This window comes from Schistocerca americana, chromosome X, assembly GCF_021461395.2.
Source record: "Schistocerca americana isolate TAMUIC-IGC-003095 chromosome X, iqSchAmer2.1, whole genome shotgun sequence".
Classification (NCBI taxonomy): Eukaryota; Metazoa; Arthropoda; class Insecta; order Orthoptera; family Acrididae; genus Schistocerca; species Schistocerca americana.
This window is the reverse complement of record NC_060130.1, coordinates 236,206,273-236,229,038: the sequence shown is the minus strand read 5'-3', so window position 1 is coordinate 236,229,038 and position 22,766 is coordinate 236,206,273. Positions and strand designations below refer to the sequence as shown.

At 45.1% G+C, this 22,766-nt stretch overlaps 1 protein-coding gene across 1 annotated transcript in view; it reads left to right on the top strand.

Moving 5' to 3' along the window:
* Positions 1–7,707: 7,707 nt before the first annotated feature.
* LOC124555936 (cuticle protein-like) overlaps positions 7,708–22,766 on the top strand; it is a 54,204-nt gene continuing 39,145 nt past the window's right edge. The window contains exons 1-2 of the mRNA XM_047129987.1: positions 7,708–7,719; positions 17,951–18,412. Of these exons, the coding sequence (XP_046985943.1) occupies positions 7,708–7,719; positions 17,951–18,412 (474 nt within the window). The remainder of the gene's footprint in view (positions 7,720–17,950; positions 18,413–22,766) is intronic.

Sequence of the window (22,766 nt, the reverse complement as noted above, 5' to 3'; positions counted from 1 at the left end):
GATAGAGGAGTGGGTAATACTCTCAAAAAATACAGAGTTCAAAGCTATAAGTTTCAGCTTTATTCCTTATCTTTTGTAAGAATTCACTAGAATGAAAAAGATGGCGAAATTTCGGACAACGTTTACCTAAATTATGAAGTCGAGTATGAGAGTAACAAAATAGCTGACCATACTGCATATCGGCTTCGCTATAATTGAAATACGTTTCTTTCTTGTTTTCGTGAGATCTGATGCGCTTTATTTCCTGGGAGCGCTGAATCTTTCTTAGTTTTGACATTGTCATGAGAATTTTTCTTTGCTCTGATTTTTGGTGACATTGCAATATTTTAGCTGGACGTGGCTATGTATGTTTCAGTTCAGTGGGAGAAATTTGCAACGTAAGGTAAAGTAACAAGGTTGCTACAGAGCTGATAGTAGTCTATATGTGGTACTGTTTTTATCCTCGTCTCGCGTGTCAAACCGAGGCTGGTGACCCTCGACTAAACTATTTCCGTAATAGTCAACAGTTGGAAGTTGATCCGGGTTTGCTGACAAACTTTTACCTTAACTGCTTAATTGCCTCTGTACACCTTATCGGACTGGGACTGTGATGATGCACGCCACCACTATTACGAGCTGCGAAAGTAAGAAACTGTCTATGAAGCTTATTAGGGGTTCTTTCGTCGTGCAGGGATAAACAAACATATAAGAAGTAAGAGATGCAATGAACTTCCTTTGGTGACTACATGAAAAATCTGATTTTGAAGTGATTGTGTTATTCTGAATTACGATGCAACGTTCCTTCGGACATGCATGCATATCCGGAGGAACAGTCACTGCGGTGACTACAGCCATTATGAAATACATTAAATGTATTCGTAATTGAGCATACATCGAATAGGCGAATGAGCTGTAAAATGGAATGACAAAAATGAAAATTTGGACCGAAGTACTGTTATTCTTCTTTTGGCTGACGAAGAACAAACACCGGCAGATATCCGTTGGAGAATGAAGAATGGGGCAGCATGTCTGTCAAAAACCACCGTTGTGGAATGATGTGCCAAGTTCCATGCGGGCACAATGCGACACAAGACGCTGGTCGATCTGGGTGTCCAGACTCATTAAAGTGGGAGACACTCAAGCACGCGTCCTATAGTCCTGATCTCTCCCCACGCAATCATCACACCTTTGATCCCTAAAAACAGGCCTTGAAGGGTCGACGATTTCTGTCAGATGAGGATGTGCAGCAGACAGTTACAGACTTCTTCACGCAGCAGGACACGGTATTTACCAAACAGGTATCTTAAACCTGGTGCATCGGTGGGGTGATTCCCTCAATGTTCACGACGATGTTGCCTGATTGACAAACCGATTGTTTGGTCGCCCATTATATGTTTCTAGTCGCAATACTTCACTTCCCCTTGCTTAGATGTATTGGAGTAAATTAGTTTGCTTTTAATGTACACGAAATTCTTTTAAGGTTAGAGTGTATGGCGTTGCATGTAGACCTCAACTGATGCAGTGAAATGCCTACTGGTCGTTTTTACGCAATCGTCAAGAGAAACGTTAGAAATAGACTACCGCACATGTATAACCTGAAGTCTTGGTAACGTAGAAAATTGTAGAACGCCTGGTTATTGTTGGTGAAGAAACGACTAAGTTTAAATAGCATCAACAGCTAGTTTTTTATCATCCTATTCAGTTATTCATTAATACTACCTTCCAAATGGGAGGGGGTCAAGTAGTGGTTTATTCCATATCGTTCCATTGCCGTTTTTAAATGCCTATTTTGAAATACATTTCTATGGTCGCTTTGAAAGTTGTCAGCACACTAATTAGTTTGTCGTCCAATACCTCCGCAACATTCTTCCCTGTCTTAATCTTTACAAGTAGAGCCCAAACAAATTCGGACTATGTATCTATGATCACTAGAATGCACTTCAAACCTTTATTCTATCGTGAATATTCTCAAATATCTATGAGATCAGCCTCTCATAAATCATCCAATTGTGTGTGCCGCATATGGAGCTCAAGAACAACGTTCTCCATCATTACTTGATGTGTTTTTCCCGAAGTTCTGAAATGACTGATATTATTTCGTTCATGTGACCTGTATTCCCTGTGGCAGCTGATGCTCTAAGTAGCTATAATTGGTCTAGGACTTCATTCGGGTCATCGTAATACATATACTCCAGAGGCAGACTGTTAATTCGTTTCTACTGAACTTCAACTCCCTTGCCTTGCGCTACGTGCACCTGCTAACACTGATTTAATTATATTCTTGTATTTGCCACTGTTTGAGACTTTCATTCGTCCTTTTAGGTGTTACCCTTCCTATGTGCATTAGTCATGTTTAATACTTCACCATACACTTATCTATTTTTTGGAAAATACTTTTTGACATTTGCAGTTTTTCAGAATTTGACTTTAATAAATCAGACGTTCTTTCACATTCCGTATCCCAATGTGTGTTGCATTATCAGTGAAACATACTGAATGATTCATTGACATATAGTGGACATTGTTGTATTCTAACATTCAGCACCTCATCATTTCTAGCTACCACCTCAACGAGACCTTCCATTAATTTAGCGTTGATTGCCTCGATTTTTCTGTCAGTGTGTGCACACATGTGATTTGTACCTTCTGAACAAGTGTGCAAGACACATGTAAATTTGCCTATAGTCTTCAGTATACGGGTGCAGTTACGTTTTACTACACTTCGCTTGCCGGAGTGCCCGAGCGGTTCTAGGCGCTACAGTCTGGCGGTTCTAGGCGCTACAGTCTGGAACTGCTCGACCACTACGGTCGCAAGTTCGAATCCTGCCTCGGGCATGGATGTGTGTGATGTTCTTAGGTTAGGGTTAAGTAGTTCTAAGTTCTAGGGGACTGATGACCTCAGAAGTTAAGTCCCATGGTGCTGCGAACCATTTGAACCATTAGAACTACACTTCCTTTTATGCAGATTTTTAAATGTTCAAATGCGTGTGAGTTCCTAAGGGACCAAACTGATGAGGTCATCGCTCCCTAGACTCTCACACTACTTAAACTAACTTACGCTAAGAACGACACACACACACTCATGCCCGAGGGAGGACTCGAACCTCCAGCGGGAGGGTTTTATGCAGAATATCGTCGAAATTTCATCTATATCGACCCTCATTCAGTTTCCTAGTTTTATCTATAATCAGAAAGCCATACTATGAGTTATTCCAGCAATCCTCGGTTATTGTAAGCAATTCGTTGAATGATATGTCAGTTCCTTCATGTGCTTGGTAAATATGCTTTAAATTCAGATTGTCCTATTTGAAAGCGATAACAAGATTCACCTTATCCCATATCCACTGCTTCAGGATCCTTGAGTACATCTGCCTCAAATAAAATATATTGACGTGTATATGGCCAACCAAAGCATAAATGTCTCTAGATCACAAAGCAGAAATGTCTCTAGATCACATCCTGATTTTCCACTACTACATTATCAAATATGAATATATTGTTTGGGCTCTTTTTTCAGACAATGGAATATCCTTGCTTTCGCTGAATGTCTGGTACATTACACCCTCAATTCCATACAAAATCTCCTGTAATAGCAGATTTTTGGCTGAAACAGGGCTTTTGAAATAATAGATACATGCTCGAATTGGAATTCATCAGGATGTGTTAACAGTTTTAGAACAAGATTATTGTTCCCCCAGTCTGCAGGCCTGATAATTAAAGAATGTGTGTTATTGGGAAGTAATGATCCATTCCTCTACGTCTTCCACTTTCTAGCATCAGCACTACAGTACCTGTCACTTGCTATAAGACCCTTGTGGTGAGGTTGTTTCGTCCAGTCAGTCATGGTGGCAACTTTTCGTTTACATTAGGGTTTGGATTTTTTTAGGGAAATAAGTAACACATGTGTGGCTCTTAAACTTTATAAACTCTCACCTACACAAACAAACTAAATAAGATCGTAGTTCTGTGGTCACATTTGTTAAAGTTGAATCACACATTCACACACCTCCACCTCCATCGACGCATAGCAAGTATTGTAGAGCTGAGCTATGGTTTCTTCTGATGGGCAGAGTTTGGCGAGCTAACTCCACTAGATTGCCCCACAATATCTCATAGAATTGGTGGACATATGGCAGCCACCTTAGTTGACACTCTGCGTCATGCTTTACGGTGCAGCTTGATATATTTAAGTCTTAAAAGTCCGTTCCAGAGGTGTATGGACTCTGTTGTTAAATATTTTAACTGTTCCAGGCACGTCCCTACAGAGATTGTATGATCCTTACGATCGTCAAGTATCATGGCGGGGAGTGGACGATTCTATAGGTCAAGGCTGAAATCTGCATTGACACATTGCACAGTCGACGCTATTCATGCATGGGTAATATTATTCTGATGTCACTAAATCGAGCGTTTTCAAATTCTACCACTGAGCAGAACTCATAGTGCGATATAACACCAACACTGACATGCTTACAGTCACTGGTGTTCAAACAATAGGTTCGACTGAACAGCATTGTTTTCGACATCATGTGGCTGTTGCTGGAATGGCTTCCCCTCGCCTGCAAGGAAAAGGAATTATTTGTTAAGCATATCTGTTGTTTCCTACTCATCAGCATCAGTGTTATTACTTACACTGCCTCGCAACAGCGAGTGTTGACATATGTCTCGACATCCTTAATCGTTGACGGTTCTGTAACAATTGGGTAAACTATTTATCGAGCACTGTAAATGTACATACTATTCACGACCTCTGCTGCCAGTTCAGCGCACAACCGTACCGCTGCTCTAATAGTTTGGCGACACTCGCTATAAACGATACTCACTTTCTCGACAGTTATATACATCGTGAATGCCTCAGTAGCTTTACGGGCAAGTTATCTGATTTCTACAACAGCAGAAAAGACATTGAAGGGCTTCAGGCGCAGGTAAACACAAGAATCGTACATGAGCTAAGTGCTTCTTTACATTTCATGTAATAGGGCAGATGTTTGTGTAATCTCATTTCCTGATGGTGGCACAGTGATTGACACTATTTGATAAAGTCTCTGTTATGTCGTTGAAGTTCTCTTAAAGGCTTGTTTCTAATGCTACAGAGAAGAATAAAGTCGGTGTCGTAATTCGGCGACTACAAACGATAAAAATCGCTTGCGAACGTCAGAAAATTCGCCATATTGTCAACTATAACTTTGAGAAAACCGCACCTCGATGTATTTATTCAGTCTGTATATTCGAGAGCGTGCTGAAAAGTAATTCCTCCGAATATTTTACATGAAAACTCTTAAGGCTTTTTAAATAAAACAGACGTTAACATTCTACATCTTTATTCTCCGTGTGCTCTGCCGCTAGACAGCTCGGAATTTTAGCGTGTAACATGGCGGCGGGTAACGGTTAGTGCGTGCTGTAATACAGTTTCGAATCCGAAGAGTTCGTCCAAATACGGAGCACCCTCTCCTTCAGCAAGAAAATGTTAAACCATACACGAGCGCAGCGAAATCTGTAAAAATCCATTGTCATCAATCATCCTCCATACTCTCCCGGCTTGGCCACATTCGAATTTCATCTGTTTCCAAAACTTAAAGAACGCGTTTGAGGACTTCACTTTGACAGTAAATGAAGCGGTGAAAGCAGAAGTGAGTTAGGGCTCCGCCAACAAAGTCGAACCTTCTACAGTGACAGTATCAACAAACTGGTCTCTTGCTGGGAGACATGTATTCTTCACCATAGTGACTATTTTGAGAAATAAAAATCTAGACACGAAGAATAAAGTTGTAAAAAAAATCGTAGGTATTAATTTTCAGCTCGCTCTCGTACCATCATTACTGAAAACTATTTTGAATGTAAAGGTGCACGTTACAGGGGAGTTCATATATGGGGTGCCTGTCTTAGCTGCTTGATCCTATATACCATACCAGGAGTCCCTCTTAAGTGTCGTCAGACGCATTTTCTCTGGTGTTTCGGGGGATATTTGGAATCTTATTTTTGCAATGTGTAGCTGATATCACCCCAAACAAGTACTGCTCATCACGTCTTTCATACGTTGCCCAGCGTGGGCGGAAGCGTCGGCTTTTTTCCCCATTTCGAACAAAATCATTTTAAGTGCGGAATTTTACCACCCTATTTGACAGAGTAGCCAGGGTAGCCGAGAGCTAAATGAGTTAAAAAAAAAAAAAAAAAAAAAAAAAAAGAGCTCTAACGCGCTGCTTCCTCGACTCAGGTAGGCGCGCTGGCCCCGGATCGAATCCTCCTGGCGGATTAACGACGACAGCCAGTGTACCGGCCAGCCTGGATGTGATTTTTTGGCGGTTTTCAGTCGGTTTTCCACATCCTACTAAGTGAATACCGGGCTTTTCCCCACGTCCTGCCTCATTACACGACTCGCAGACATTTGCAACACATTCACACTATTTCACGATTTACACTTGACGCAGACAGCTGGGGTACACTAATTCCGTCCCGGGGGGTATGGGGTGGCGGCAGGAAGGGCATCCGGCCACCCCTTACAATTAACAATGCCAAATCTGTACTGAACCCTGCTGACCCTGCGCACAATGTGGGATAAAGGCGGTAGCGAAAGAAAGGAAGAAAGAATTTGACAGAGTGATACCAGATTAGTCCAATGTGACTTTCGTTTTATTAGTATGTATTAACAGAGACACTGGAACTCGTATAATAACCAGTACTCTAGCAGTGACTAAGTAGCGCTGCTGCATGGTGGCAGCTGTCGGCGCAGGCCAGGGTGCTGCTCAGTCAGTGATGGAGTGCTGGTTATACTAGGTGTTTTAATGTCGCTGTTAATACATATCGATAAAACGAATATCGGAGTAGTCTGTGACTGCTCTATCGAGTCGGTTCGTAAAAATCCACTTTAAAATCATTTTGTTTCTTATGGAAAACTAACCGACGCTTTCCGTTGACAACGGGCGTCGCATGAAAGATGTGATGAGCAGTATTTGTGTGGAGTGACAGCAGCTACACATTGCAAAAACGAATTTGCATAAAGTGCCGGTGTCTTATTTTTGTATCTAGTAGTCATTCATCATACATAGCCATGCTGGGTCGTTCTCCTAAGAGTCCTGAGGAGCATTTTCTCTGGTGTTGCGCCAGACATTTGTAATCATGTCCGTCTTTGATTTGTCAATAGACGAAACGTAAGACATAAAAGTTCTCTATGTGTGGTACCGCGTCATAATGTAAAAAACTTCTGCTGCTGGAGAAAAACCAACGTTTCGGCCACGGTTGCAGCGGCCTTCTTCCGGGTGTAATGGTGCGTTCTAGCTGTGCAGTGTCCTTTATATTTTGTTGTTACTGTTCACTGCGCATGCCATTACGTCATAATTTTAAAAAAGGTAGTTAGTTTCATTGGTCACTTAGACGAAACGTTGTTCCCGCTCTTCTCTATGCTGACGAGGCAAAAGGCTTTAAACTATTTTGCGAGGACGTGATAAAGTAATTAAGTTTGCGGCAGGCTGTTTCCAGACAGAAGCCGTTAGCTGTAACACACGGATAAGATCAGTGGTTGAGGCAGTATGGGAGGTGTTCTGCTTAGTGGGTTTTTGTTGCAGCTCGTCATCGCGGTGCGATATGAGCGATGTCACAACGGATGTATGCAAGGAGGCTAACAGCTCGGCAGGGCCATCAGCTGAAGGTGTGGTCCCCGCGGCGGCTGGCTCAGCTCAGCAGTATATATAGCGACGGCAGTCACCGTCTGCTAACAGTCTCTCGTCAACCATGGCTTACAAGGTGCGTACCACCAGCGTTCTCTACACGTTTGTATCGAAACTAAGGCAAGTTAATGCCGCTTCTTCTCAGTGTCATGCTAACAGCGAGTTTGGAAGTTTTGTTATGAGTGCAACTCTCACCTGGAATCTTGTTTTCTGTATTTTTGTACATATCTACGCGTTCTAGTAATCTGCCATCTGTGACAAGGTACCACAGCTTTTGTTTGTAGGCCCAACATCCCCAATAATACCTCGTATTTCGGTATCCTTCCAAAACACAAACTTCTTCCCTTCCCCCCCCCCCTCCCCGGACAATAGAATAACAATAATGATACACACATTTAAAAAAACAACGGCAGAGGTCGCTCTCGAATTGTGCGACTTTACTGTCCAATTACCTCGTAAATATTCTTACCGAGTGTTCGAAACATTAGATTTATTATTTTGCATCGATTTCTATACAGCGTACTGATTTTGTTTTTAAATCCCATGACAATCCATGTTTTCTTCGAAAACATTACCGGGTTTTCTTAAATTTCTAGTTATATGCAACGTTTGGTGCGCTGTGATAACCATGAGGCCAAATTCCTTATTATTTAATTTAATAATTCAGATTACAATATATGCACTGCATTCATATTGACGTAGTGCCTGCGTATTGGCTTCTGCGTCGAGATTTTCGGTCGACGTTTGTTCAACTATTTCCCTGACGTTTCGCCAGCACGAAGGGCTGGCGTTGTCAAAGTTTTACCTCCGCTTGCTGGTAGCAGACTGAAGTCGAGTCCGCAGCCGGAGATGGGAATAAGTAACCCGCCGTCCCAACGTCGCAGGATTTTCTTTGGTTATTGCCATTGTGGTTCTCCCATTGCTACTTGCAACGGTTGTTCAGTTCAGCACAGGAATCACAGCTTGAAGCTTTCTTCTTTATTAATGAAACTGTTGTCATGTTTGCGAATTTCTATGGCTCTCAAAGTCGAGAATCTCCGTCAAGGCGAATTTTATTACACGCTGACACGGACGTTCTCACTGTGGGAAGAGCTATCACGCCCGCTTGTTCAGGGAAGGCATAGAAATTTATAAACATGAGATCTGGTATAGATAGGTGGTAGATAGATGTGGAACTTAACACTGGCGATGTAATAGTTTTTAGCCGTCCAGTTGACAGTCCCTACATTAAGTGTGAATTAATCTACTCTTTTTAAGTAACTAACTCATCACTAGCGCCTAAGACAAACTCATTCGTTAAGGAAAAAACGATTGGTTCCGAGTTTCAATTTATAGAGACTTGTGAAAATTGTGAAAAGAAATTATTGACTTACCTACAACATGCGGTAGTTAGATTTAGAAATAAAATCGTTTGTGATTTTTTTTCTGGTCTATGGCCCCTCTCTAAATTTAAGGTGATAAAGGCGTACTACACTGCGCAACACAATTAAAGGGTTACTTTTTCGAAACCCAGTAACTGACTCACACTGAGACGCAAAAGTTTGAAATTTGGCTCAAAGGTGCCTACGAGTTTCCTCTGTAATAGTGCAACATCGTGGCCCCCTGCGACGTCACCCTCATGTTCGACGACGCTTCGTATATCAAGATGTCGACATATGCGAAAAAAAGGCCAGAGCTCAGAAGGCTTGGGTTAGGTTGTTTGGGGAAGCAGACCAAACAGCGAGGTCATCGGTCTCATCGGATTAGGGAAGGACGGGAAAGGAAATCGGCGGTGCCCTTTCAAAGGAACCATCCCGGCATTTGCCTGGAGCGATTTAGGGAGCTCACGGAAAACCTAGATCAGGATGGCCGGACGCGGGATTGAACCGTCGTCGTCCTGAATGCGAGTCCAGTACGCTAGCCACTGCGCCACCTCGCTCAGTCTAGAGCTCAAAGGTTCGTGTGTAATGTTAATGATGTCACATGGTTTATGTGAAGTGTCAGGTGAGTTAATGATGTCACTTCGACACCAAATTTCACCAAAATTCTGCCGAACGCCACTGTGGACGTGTCACTCGATGGGAAAGTCGTCACCCCTCACCTCTTACCCACATTCCTCCCCTTCTTTTGACGCCACTGCGGTTCAGATCAGAACGCGTCACCCAACGTTGAAGTCATGCAGTTTTCATATGGATGGCCGAGGGAGAGATTTCGAACACACCGCTCGACACGAAAAGGCCTCAGGGGGTGGCATAAAAGGTGTCTATGTGACCATCCCATTCCTTGGGGCGTTGATTCTGGCACATTTCTCAGTCGAAAACAACAGTTCTAAGTGCGATGAGCAACAGGACGACGTGAAACTTACTTCTACCAGTACCTCGTCTCCTACCTTCCAAACTTTACAGAAGCTCTCCTGCGAACCTTGCAGAACTAGCACTCCCGAAAGAAAGTAAAGCTGTGAGGACGGGGCGTGAGTCGTGCTTGGGTAGCTCAGTTGGTAGAGTACTTGCCCGCGAAAGGCAAAGGACCCAAGTTCGAGTCTCGGTCCGGCACACAGTTTTAATCTGCCAGGAAGTTTCATATCAGCGCACACTCCGCTGCAGAGTGAAAATCTCATTCTGCATAATAGGACGACGTCCTTGACCACCTTCGACTCTGCTCCCATCTCCCCTTCCCGCCGGACATTTCAGTCCCTCGCCTAAGAATCCCCAGTTTGGGAACACCCTCAGTGTCACCTACACACATTTTTTTGAGAGTTTTAAAAATGTGACTATAGAGAAACCCCGCGAAATAGTCCTAGACACATGCAGGAAGGTAGCTAGTATCGGACGGATGTCAAGTGGTTGCCTGGTTGCAGGTGCCTAGGACTGCTTTGAAGGTTTTCTCAGTAAACGTACATTTTTAAAATTCTCAATAAATGTGGATGGGGTCGTTGAGGGTACTGCCGAACCGTAAGGGCCTTAGAGGGACTCTTTGTCGTCGTATTGACATATGTGTCAATGTCGTACCCCTCCATGTTGACGTCGCGGGAGGGCGTGAAACAAGAGGCCCAAAAACACATAAGCAGCCTTTCCTGCTTCAGATCACTTTCAGATTGATTCTGAACGGTTCTCAGTGGTTCCCCCGAGTGCACAAGAGCAAAAATTGTGTTCACACTGCGCTCCAAAGGGGTCATATCACGTTCAAGTGGGATGCACCTCACAATGTCTTTAGAGAGGGGTTGAAACATCTGGGGACGTCAGCAGCTTCAAATTTTGTCAATAACATCATCCTGTACCTCATCACACTGATAACTATCGTTTTCAACCGCGAAATGTGCGGGAATCAAAGCCCCAAGAAAAGGGAGGGTTTCATTTACGCCCTTTATGCCATCCCTTGAGGCGTTTTCATGTCGAGCGGAGTGTCTGAAATCTCTTCCTCGGCCACCCGCAAGTAAATAGCCCGATTTCAACGCTGGGTGTCGCTGAGTGACACAGAGGCGTCAAAAGAAGGGGCGAAATTTGAGTAAGAGAAGGTGTGACTACATTTCAATCGTGTGATACTTCCACTGTGGCGTTGGGCAGAATTTTGGTGAAATTTGATGTCAGTGTGTCATCATTAACCTACCTTGCACCTCGCATGAACATCTGAGATGTGGCCTTTCTTCGCATGTGTCGACACCTTGCTGTACGAAGCTTCGTCGAGCCCGAGGCTGATGTCGCAGAGCGCCACGGTTTTGCACAAATATAGATGAAGACCGTAGAAACCTTTGAGCCAAATTTCAGTCGTATACGTCGCAATGGGAGACCATTCCTAAATATCGAAAAAGTTATCCTTTAATTTGTTGTGCAGCGCATTTGCTTCCATTTCGAAAGTGGCTAGAAACGAAGCTGGGTAACTAAAGAGTAAAGCAACTTTTCAGACTTTCCTAGAAGACGTCTGAATAATTCTTCTAATTTGGTTGTTGGACTGGTGTCAAGCACATTTTCAGATGGTGAAATTGCCTTCTGGAAGGCAAAAGTCTTGACTAAGGTAATTATATTGCAGATTCGGTCCTAAGAGGTCAAAAGAGATGTCCACATGGGAGCTCAGTCTTCTGAGGTAGGAGAACTTATAACGTGCAGCTCTTAATCTCCAGATGTTTTAGTCTAAATCGCATGTCTCCCCACGATATATTGCGTTGCAGGTAAGGCACACTGTTTGGTGCTGTCTGGCACAGTCGTTCAATTCACGTAGCTCTTAGTGGCAGGAGCGAAATTTCTGTTGTCACTTCGTTTCACACTCTTCTTTCCATCCATTTAGGCAGCCAGCTATACAAACCTTAATGTACCATTACGTTTAATATTGATCGTCTGATCGAAAATTTGTTTTTACGAACTTGACACATCATTGCTTTGAAGAAGACAACGGAAGGATAGATGCTGCGGAGCCTTTCCAAGAATATTCGTACATAGGTTCACAAATACTAACAGATCAAGTGTGGTGTGATACCTAGCTTTCCTGTATCTCATGCAAGTAAACTTGTGACAGTAGTGTTTTTAAATGGAAGACCGATGGTGAGTGCTACATGATATCTTGGACTGGCTGGTTCTCAACAGCCAATAAATACGATCGACAAAGCTGCTGTATTTCTATGATGTCCAGGCTACTCACATATATTATCTAGGTAGATGTAATTTACGCCCGCATCTCGTGGTCGTGCGGTAGCGTTCTCGCTTCCCACGCTGGGTTCCCGGGTTCGATTCCCTGCGGGGTCAGGGATTTTCTCTGCCTCGTGATGGCTGGGTGTTGTGTGATGTCCTTAGGTTAGTTAGGTTTAAGTAGTTCTAAGTTCTAGGGGACTGATGACCATAGATGTTAAGTCCCATAGTGCTCAGAGCCAATTGTATATAATTGTAATTTACGTAAATGAAGTCTGCATCCAGTGATCTACTGCCGCAAAGATCTAGGGATGTCTTGACACTTGAGAGAAACGCTCAGGCCCTCTGTGACCAAATTTTTAGGTGATTGTAGTGAGTGCATGTGCCAACGGCCTTGCTGCAGTGATAACACCGGTTCACGTCAGCTCACCGTGGTTAAGCGCTGTCGGGCTGGGCTAGCACTTGGATGGGTGACCAACTGGTCTGCCGAGCGCTGTTGGCAAAAGGGGTACACTCAGCCCTTGTGAGGCAAACTGAGGAGCTACTTGATTGAAAAGTAGCAGCTCCGGTCTCGTAAACTGTCATAAGGCCGGGAGAGCGGTTTGCTGACCACGTGCCCCTCCGTATCCACATCCAGTGACGCCTGTGGACTGAGGATGACACGGCGGCCGGTCGGTACCGTTGGACATCCATGGCCTGTTCGGGCGGAGTTTAGTTTTTGTTTTTTAGTAGTGAGTGCATATAGAGTGTAGTATAGCATTCGCCTTAACGAAGAGAGAAGGGCAGGGGTGAACCTGATATCGACAGACAAGACATTCGACCATGAGGACACTAGCCAAATGACTGAATGCCGGCAAACGCGTTACACCCCCCACACTTCGTGGGCACAAAGGACAAATAGCTCTAAGCACTATGGGACTTAACATCTGAGGTCATCAGTCCCCTAGACCTAGAACTACTTAAATGTAACTAACATAAGGACATCACACACATCCATGCCCGAGGCAGGATTCGAAACTGCGACCGTAGCAGCAGTGCGGTTCCGGACTGAAGCGCCCAGAACCGCTCGGCCAGAGGCCGGCCCACAAAGGACAGATTTTGAATTCAATCCAGGACATGGGCGTGAAATCTAGTATCAGAATCTTCACTATGCCATCTCTCCTCCCTCGCCAGATAAGGTCTTTACACAGAGAGTAAACAACTACGTACACATATTTTTAGAGTTAATAGAAGAGTTAAAGAGAAACACTTTTATTACGTGACACAAAGGCCACAGGCGCATCATTTCCGCGCTAGGGGTCCTTGAAAGGTCTGACGTTGAACTTCTCTTAGGCCAAACGTTCAACGTTGTTCTGACTGATTCACAGGCAACTCGTTGACATTGGAAACCGATTTTTAACACATTGACATCTTTCTACTAGGAAGGGTGAGTTTTCATTACTGCTAGCGGAGTCCACGTCCCTGGATAAACAATTACATTATTATCATTTATGTTGTGTTGTGTTTACATGAAAGATTCTGATGTTTACAGGTTCGAAATGGTTGATTACACTCTAATCGAGTCATCTGACATGCATCTCATTTTTTGGGAAGAGACGATGCAACAGTCGAGCAGCAAGGTGCCTATATGCAAAACGATTTTCAGGGAGGAGGCTACAAAACCGTGTCACATTTCAAAGACTTAATGACCGTCGTCGTGAAGCAGGATCCCTTAGACCAGACAGACGGCAAAGTGGAAGACCTCGCGGTATGCGAACTGTGAAGTTTGAAGAAGCTGTGTTACGTTGAACTGGCGACAACCCCAGCAGCAGCACATTATCTGCAGCCAAGGAACTAAATAACTGCAACGCCACTTCGTGGAACATCCTGCACGAGACGGGCATGCATCCATTCTAAGTATCAGCAGGTACAAGACCTGGCAATTAATGACTTTCCCCGGCGCCTTAAATTCAGCCAACAGTATCTACATCAAATTGTCAACATCCCTAACTTCCAAATCTGTGATTTGTTTACTGAGGAAGGTAATAATATTCAGTAGCCACAGTAGTCATGTCTGGGAGTTCGAAAATCCTACAGTCACTCGTGTGTTCCAGAGTCAGCAGAGAATGCCATAAATTTTTGTGCTGGTATTGTTCACGACCATCTGACTGGGCCGTATCTTTTGCCTAACACGATTGGTGGATGAAACTACCGTATCTTTCCACGTGGAGTACCACCGGAAATGTTGGAGAATGTCCCACTAGCAGTCATGCGACGATTATGGTTCTAGCATGACGGGGTCGCACCACACTTCGCCGTTGATGGCAGACAACATTTAGATTATTTTTCCCATTTGTTGGATTGGGAGGGGTAGACCAATGCCTGGCCACCACGTTCCCTGCACTTCACGTATATGATTTTTTTTGTGGGGGAGGTGGGGGGAGGTTACAGCGTTTGGTGTTAGCTAAACCGATAGGTATCCCGGAAGAATCAGTTGCCCGATTGGCTAGCCTTCACCTTTCACTGATGGGAAGATATACCAGTAACTATACATGGTTCGGATTCCATGTTCAACTGTAGATCCTTTTCCCGGGCAGCATTACTCAGGTACGACAAGGGAGCGCAAGTCACCGAAGTGACGTCCAATTGAGAGAACTCGCAAACAAGCGGTTGAACACCCTTCTCGAGGGGTTCCTAGCCAATCGTGTCATACAAATTTAGTTTTTTAGTGTCCTCCGAGCCATTCTCTACTTCCCCTTCTCATCTATTTCTACTTTTTCTTCCCCCTCCTACTTCTCAATTCCTCTTTCTTTTCGGCTGTCCTAAAACTGCACCCCCACCGAAACGACACCCAGGGCACGCACCCACTTTCCACTGTCAACTGACGCCACTGAGTACATTAGGTTTAGCTAGACTTCACGAGACACGCTGCGCCCCTGCCGCTGAAATCTGTCTCATTACCATTTTAACGGATCCGGTGTAAGTTCTGCCCTTCTTCAATGTTCACAAACTATACTACACTACTGGCCATTAAAATTGCTACACCACGAAGATGACGTGCTACAGACGAGAAACTTAACGGACAGGAAGAAGATGCTGTGATATGCAAATGATTAGCTTTTCAGAGTATTCAACAAGGTTGGCGCCGGTGGCGACCTACAACGTGCTGACATGAGGAAAGTTTCCAACCGATTTCTCATACACAAACAGCAGTTGACCGGCGTTGCCTGGTCAAATGTTGTTGTGATGCCTCGTGTAAGGAGGAGAAATCCGTACCTTCTCGTTTCCGACTTTGATAAAGGTCGGATTGTAGCCTATCGCGATTGCGGTTTATCGTATCGCGACATTGGTGCTCGCGTTGGTCGAGATCCAATGACTGTTAGCAGAATATGGAATCGGTGGGTTCAGGAGGGTAATACGGAACGCGGTGCTGGATCCCAACGGCCTCGTATCACTAGCAGTCGAGATGACAGGCATCTTGTCCGCATGGCTGTAACGAATCGTGCAGCCACGTCTCGATCCCTGAGTCAAAAGATGGGGACGTTTGCAAGACAACCATCTGCACGAACAGTTGGACGACGTTTCCAGCAGCATGGACTATCAGCTCGGAGACCATGGCTCCGGTTACCCTTGACGCTGCATCACAGACAGGACCGCCTGCGATGGTGTACTCAACGACGAACCTGGGTGCACGAATCGCAAAACGTCATTTTTTCGGATGAATCCAGGTTCTGTTTACAGCATCATGATGGTCGCATCCGTGTTTGGCGACATCGCGGTGAACGCACATTGGAAGCGTGTATTCGTCATCGCCATACTGGAGTATCACCTGACGTGATGGTACGAGGTGCCATTGGTTACACGCCTCGGTCACCTCTTGTTCGCATTGACGGCACTTTGAACAATGGACGTTACATTTCAGATGTGTTACGACCCGTGGCTCTACCCTTCATTCGATCCCTGCGAAACCCCACATTTCAGCAGGAAATTGCACGACCGCATGTTGCAGGTCATGTACGGGCCTTTCTGGATACAGAAAATATTCGACTGCTGCCCTGTCCAGCACATTCTCCAGATCTCTCACCAACTGAAAACGTCTGGTGAACGGTGGCCGAGCAACTGGCTCGTCACAATACACCAGTCACTACTCTTGATGAACTGTGGTATCGTGTTGAAGCTGCATGGGTAGCTGTACCTGTACACGCCATCCAAGCTCTGTTTGACTCAATGCCCAGGCGTATCTACATCTACATCTACATGACTACTCTGCAATTCACATTTAAGTGCTTGGCAGAGGTTTCATCGAACCCAATCATACTATCTCTCTACCATTCCACTCCCGAACAGCGCACGGGAAAAACGAACACCTAAACCTTTCTGTTCGAGCTCTGATTTCTCTTATTTTATTTTGATGATCATTCCTACCTATGTTGGTTGGGCTCAACAAAATATTTTCGCATTCGGAAGAGAAAGTTGGCGACTGAAATTTCGTAAATAGATCTCGCCGCGACGAAAAACGTCTTTGCTTTAATGACTTCCATCCCAACTCGCGTATCATATCTGCCACACCCTCTCCCCTATTACGCGATAATACAAAACGAGCTGCCCTTTTTTGCACCCATTCGATATCCTCTGTCAGTCCCACCTGTTAAGGATCCCACACCGCGCAGCAATATTCTAACAGAGGACGAGCGAGTGTAGTGTATGCTGTCTCTTTAGTGGACTTGTTGCATCTTCTAAGTGTCCTGCCAATGAAACGCAACCTTTGGCTCGCCTTCCCCACAATATTATCTATGTGGTCTTTCCAACTGAAGTTGTTCGTAATTTTAACACCCAGGTACTTAGTTGAATTGACAGCCTTGATAAATTTTACTATTTATCGAGTAATCGAATTCTAACGGATTTCTTTTGGAACTCATGTGGATCACCTCACATTTTTCGTTATTTAGCGTCAATTGCCACCTGCCACACCATACAACAGTCTTTTCTAAATCGCTTTGCAACTGATACTGGTCTTCGGATGACCTTACTAGACGGTAAATTGCAGCATCATCTGCGAACAACCTAAGAGAACTGCTCAGATTGTCACCCAGGTCATTTATATACATCAGGAACAGCAGAGGTCCCAGGACGCTTCCCTGGGGAACACCTGATATCACTTCAGTTTTACTCGATGATTTGCCGTCTATTACTACGAACTGCGACCTTCCTGACAGGAAATCACGAATCCAGTCGCACAACTGAGACGATACCCCATAGGCCCGCAGCTTGATTAGAAGTCGCTTGTGAGGGACGGTGTCAAAAGCCTTCCGGAAATCTAGAAATACGGAATCAACTTGAGATCCCCTGTCCCTAGCGGCCATTACTTCGGGCGAATAAAGAGCTAGCTGCGTTGCACAAGAACGATGTTTTCTGAAACCATGCTGATTACGTATCAATAGATCGTACCCTTCGAGGTGATTCATAATGTTTGAATACAGTATATGCTCCAAAACCCTACTACAGACAGACGTCATTACGGCCAGAGGTGGTTGTTCTGATCACTGATTTCTCAGGATCTATGCACCCAAATTGCGTGAAAATGTAATCGCATGTCATTTTTGGTATAATATGTTTGTCCAATAAATACCCGTTTATCATCTGTATTTCTTCTTGGTGTAGCAATTTTAATGGCCAGTAGTGTAAGTCTGCGACCTGCGCTGAAGATGGTATGTGTTTTCCCCACTGCAGGTACTGGTGCTAGCGTCGCTGGTGGGCGTGGCGTGCGGTGGCATCATCGGAGGACACGGGGTGCTGACGGCGGGGTCGCCGCTCGCCGTCGTGGCCAGGGGCCCCGCGCCGGTGGTGAAGGCCGTGGCGGGCGCAGACACCGACTTCGACCCCAGCCCGCAGTACAGCTACGCGTACGACATCGCGGACTCGCTGACCGGCGACAACAAGGGCCAGCAGGAGACGCGAGACGGCGACGTGGTGCAGGGCAGCTACACGCTGCTCGAGGCGGACGGCTCGCGCCGCACCGTCGAGTACACGGCGGACCCCGTCAACGGCTTCAACGCCGTCGTGCACCGCGAGGCGGCCGTGGTAGGCGGCAAGGCGGCGGTCGGCCCGCCAGCGGGGCTACAGAAGCCGGTCGGCCCCTTCGGCGTCGCCAAGGTGCCCGCCGCCGTCGGCTTCGCGCCGCTCCACACCCAGGCTTACATCGGCTAGCACCTCCCTCACCTCCTCACCGGTTCGAGCTGTCCCATTTATTACACCCACTCACTGCCGAACAATCATATCTCAAATAAAAATCTTATATCCAAATGTGAGGCTCTTTCTTTCTTAATAACCTAACATTCAACGACTTTCTCTTCCGATTGCTAAAGTATTTTGTTTACGTGTTGCTTGAGGCTTTCCCGACGGACATGTATACAGGGTGTTACAAAAAGGTACGGCCAACCTTTCAGGAAACATTCCTCACACACAAAGAAAGAAAATATGTTATGTGGACATGTGTCCGGAAACGCTTACTTTCCATGTTAGAGCTCATTTTATTACTTCTCTTCAAATCAAATTAATTATGGAATGAAAAAACACAGCAACAGAACGTACCGGCGTTACTTCAAACACTTTGTTACAGGAAATGTTCAAAATGTCCTCCGTTAGCGAGGATACATGCATCCACCCTCCGTCGCATGGAATCCCTGATGCGCTGATGCAGCCCTGGAGAATGGCGTGTTGTATCACAGCCGTCCACAATACGAGCACGAAGAGTCTCTACATTTGGTACCGGGGTTGCGTAGACAAGATCTTTCAAATGCCCTCATAAATGAAAGTCAAGAGGGTTGAGGTCAGGAGAGCGTGGAGGCCATGGAATTGGTCCGCCTCTACCAATCCATCTGTCACCGAATCTGTTGTTGAGAAGTGTACGAACACTTCGACTGAAATGTGCTGGAGCTCTATCGTGCATGAACCACATGTTGTGTCGTACTTGTAAAGGCACATGTTCTAGCAGCACACCGAGCGAGGTGGCGCAGTGGTTAGCACACTGGACTCGCATTCGGGAGGACGACGGTTCAATCCCGTCTCCAGCCATCCTGATTTAGGTTTTCCGTGATTTCCCTAAATCGTTTCAGGCAAATGCCGGGATGGTTCCTTTGAAAGGGCACGGCCGATTTCCTTCCCCATCCTTCCCTAACCCGAGCTTGCGCTCCGTCTCTAATGACCTCGTTGTCGACGGGACGTTAAAACAACACTAACCTAACCTAGCAGCACAGGTAGAGTATCCCGAATGAAATCATGGCGGTGAATCGAGGAAGTACAGTACATACTGACGAAACTAAAATGAGCTCTAACATCGGAATTAAGCGTTTCCGGACACATGTCCACATAACATCTTTTCTTTATTTGTATGTGAGGAATGTTTCCTGAAAGTTTGTCCGTACCTTTTTGTAACACCCTGTATATGGTTCTCGGGCGAGACGTCGGATGTCATAGTGAAAACTCCACAATATTTCTAAAGCGCAACTGGCCGACATCTTCAGGTGCGACGAACACGCAGCTAAGGCAGGACCAAAGCCCCCTATTTAATAAATAGGGGGCTCTGGTCTTGCCTTAGCAGTGTGTTCGTCGCACCTGAAGATGTCGGCGAGTTGCGCTGAAGAAATATTGTGGAGTTTTCACTATGACATCCGACGTCTCGCCCGAGAACCATATATATTTTGTTTACCTCCAACTGCATCGAAAGAAATGACCATCTCGATAAAATAAGAGAAATCAGAGCTTGCGCCGAAAGATTAACATGCTCATTTACTCCATGCGATATTCGAGAGTGGAACGGCAGAGAAATAGTCTGTAAAGGGATATGTGAACTCTTTGCCAAATTCTTCACGTGTAACTGGAAGCTTGTCACTGGGTCAAGTGTAGATATTTATTGCAGTCTGTTGTCACATTTATCTATGCATTTGCGTGTCGCTTTAAGGATCCAGACAAACTGCCCAATGAAAAATTAACTTAAAAATGCATAGCTATTCCGAATTTTATGAAGACAGTTTATAGAGACACGCCGCCAAATACATCTTGAAACAGTTACGCCGCCACGGCGTTTGCATCGGTCGATGAGACCAGCTCAGCACCGGAGTTCAACAACACGCTGTCCCTGTTTCAGAGCCATGGAAATCAACGCCGTGGGATAGAATACTTGCAAAAGATGGGCACTAATAAACGAGGTAGAGGAAAACTTGTTTCATATGTGAACTACGAGGTTCTCTTCCATTCTAGTTTTAATTCTACTCATTGACCACAATTTAACTTTGTAGCTGTTTTGTTTTAACACATTGATTTCATCTTCTTGAAGTGCCACATATAGAGGGCAACACCTCCTAACATGTTCTCAAAATCGTTCAAATGGCTCTCAGCACTATTGGACTTAACATGTCTTCAATCCACCAGAACTTAGAACTACTTAAACCTACCTAACCTAAGGACATCACACATGTCCATACCCGAGGCAGGATTCGAACCTGCGACCGTAGCAGTCACGAGGTTCCAGACTGAAGCGCCTAGAACCTCTCGGTCACAGAGGCCGGGTAACATGTTCTCCCTCACTTCTTTGTAATTCCTGACTTTGTATTGTGTGTACATTAAAGACGTATGAAAGGTGCGCACTGCACATATACAGTCATGTTCAGAAAAAAACAGAACACCTTGAGCGACTAGAGGTAGGACGCTCATAATCAAAGGACATGTACATTAGTATGTTCCGCAGAAATGATTAGCATTTCTGATAACGACATGATTATTAGAGTAGATGCACTAAATAGCAGCTGCCTGGTGCATCTACTCTAATAATTATGCCGTTTTCAGCCATGCATTATGCTCCTGGCCCTAAAGAAGGAGAATTGATTAACATTTCGCCGACCTTTGTGACCGAGCGGCTCTAGGCACTTCAGTCTGGAACGGCGCTGCTGCTACGGTAGCAGGTTCGAATCCTGCCTCGGTCATGGATGTGCGTGATGTCCTTAGGTTAGTTAGGTTTAAGTAGTTCTAAGTCTAGGGGACTGATTGTAACACTGCGCTAATGCACACGATACTGTTTAAAGCCTGTACTATGGTAATTTGACGGGCTTCACCTTAAGAGAAAGGATTTTTGTATAGATTTTGACCGCGTGTACCTGAATGGACGCAAATCAGACGTACACTCACTCAGTAATAACAATGATACGTCAAGCAATTCCGGAGTGCAACCACACGTTAGGACGGACAAGAAACAACACAGCAGATGCTACCAAATTGTTAATAATACGGTCGCCAGCCTAATTAGGCATTAACTGAGTAGTTTCTTCCCTGTACAAGTTGGTGTATGTTCATACAAAACAACACGTAATAACACTGCATAATATGGTAAATTTTAAAACCAGAAAATCTACTGAACTAATAATTTCACTTTCTGTACTAATATGGACAACCCATAAATACACAACAATACACTATAATGTGTACAATAGTATAGCGTTGGTGTTGTTACATGATCACCTCAGGTGTTAAGTCCCATAGTGCTCAGAGCCATTTGAACCACTTGATTAGCATTTCAGTCACCTCCGTTCACCGTGTGTCCTGTTGCCTTGTAGGCACAGAGTCCACCATGGGCCCTGATTACTTGTTCCATGAGTGATAGCACTGACGCGTATAAGGCGCGAATGGCGTGCTGTGATATAGCCATCCATGCTGCATTCACCTGGTTCCAAAGTTCATGTGTTATGATTGGTATTGGGTCACAGCGCTGTACCCGTCGTTTCACCACATCCCACACATTTTCGACTGGCGACGAGTCTGGTGATCTGGCGGCCCAGGGCAAAAGGTTGACATCCTGTGACACCAAGAAGGCACGTCATCCTGCAGTAACATGTGGTCGCACGTTGTCTTGCTGAAAAATGACATCTGGGGAGTTGTGCAGAAAGGGTACGGCTACTGGTCGCAGGATGTCATTCACCCTGGATGCACAACAACCGTGATTTGTGGTTGTACCCAATAGCACCCCACCCCGTAAGGCCTTGAGTTTGCGTAGTTTATCTTGTGCGAATTCAGTCACTGTGATGCCAATCCCCCTGTCTTCCATGAAACAAAATGCGTCCATCATTTTCAAACAAAAAGAACCTGGATTCGCCCGAAAACACTATCTAGTGCCATTCATGTCCCCAGTGACGTCGTTCCATACACCATTCTTGTGTTTCTGTACATTCGTCAAAGGTAGGCGGAGAAGTGGACGACGCACACGTAACCCATGCTGCAATAAATGGCGACAGACTGTCACCCCGGATAGTGTACGATGTGTTACACTGTTCCACATTTGTGCCAGAGCCAAGGAGGATGCGGATCTGCCCTACAATGACTTTGGAATGAGCTGTCGATCTCCTTGGGAGTGGTCTCGGTGGTATGACCTGACCCATCTGGCGTGTTTTATGGCATTCCGTGAACAATTCTCCACATACCTGTTGCACTGCCAAAAGAACTTCGTCCCGCACTGATGGAGAAAACGTGATCCATTACCTTCAGTTTATAACGTCAA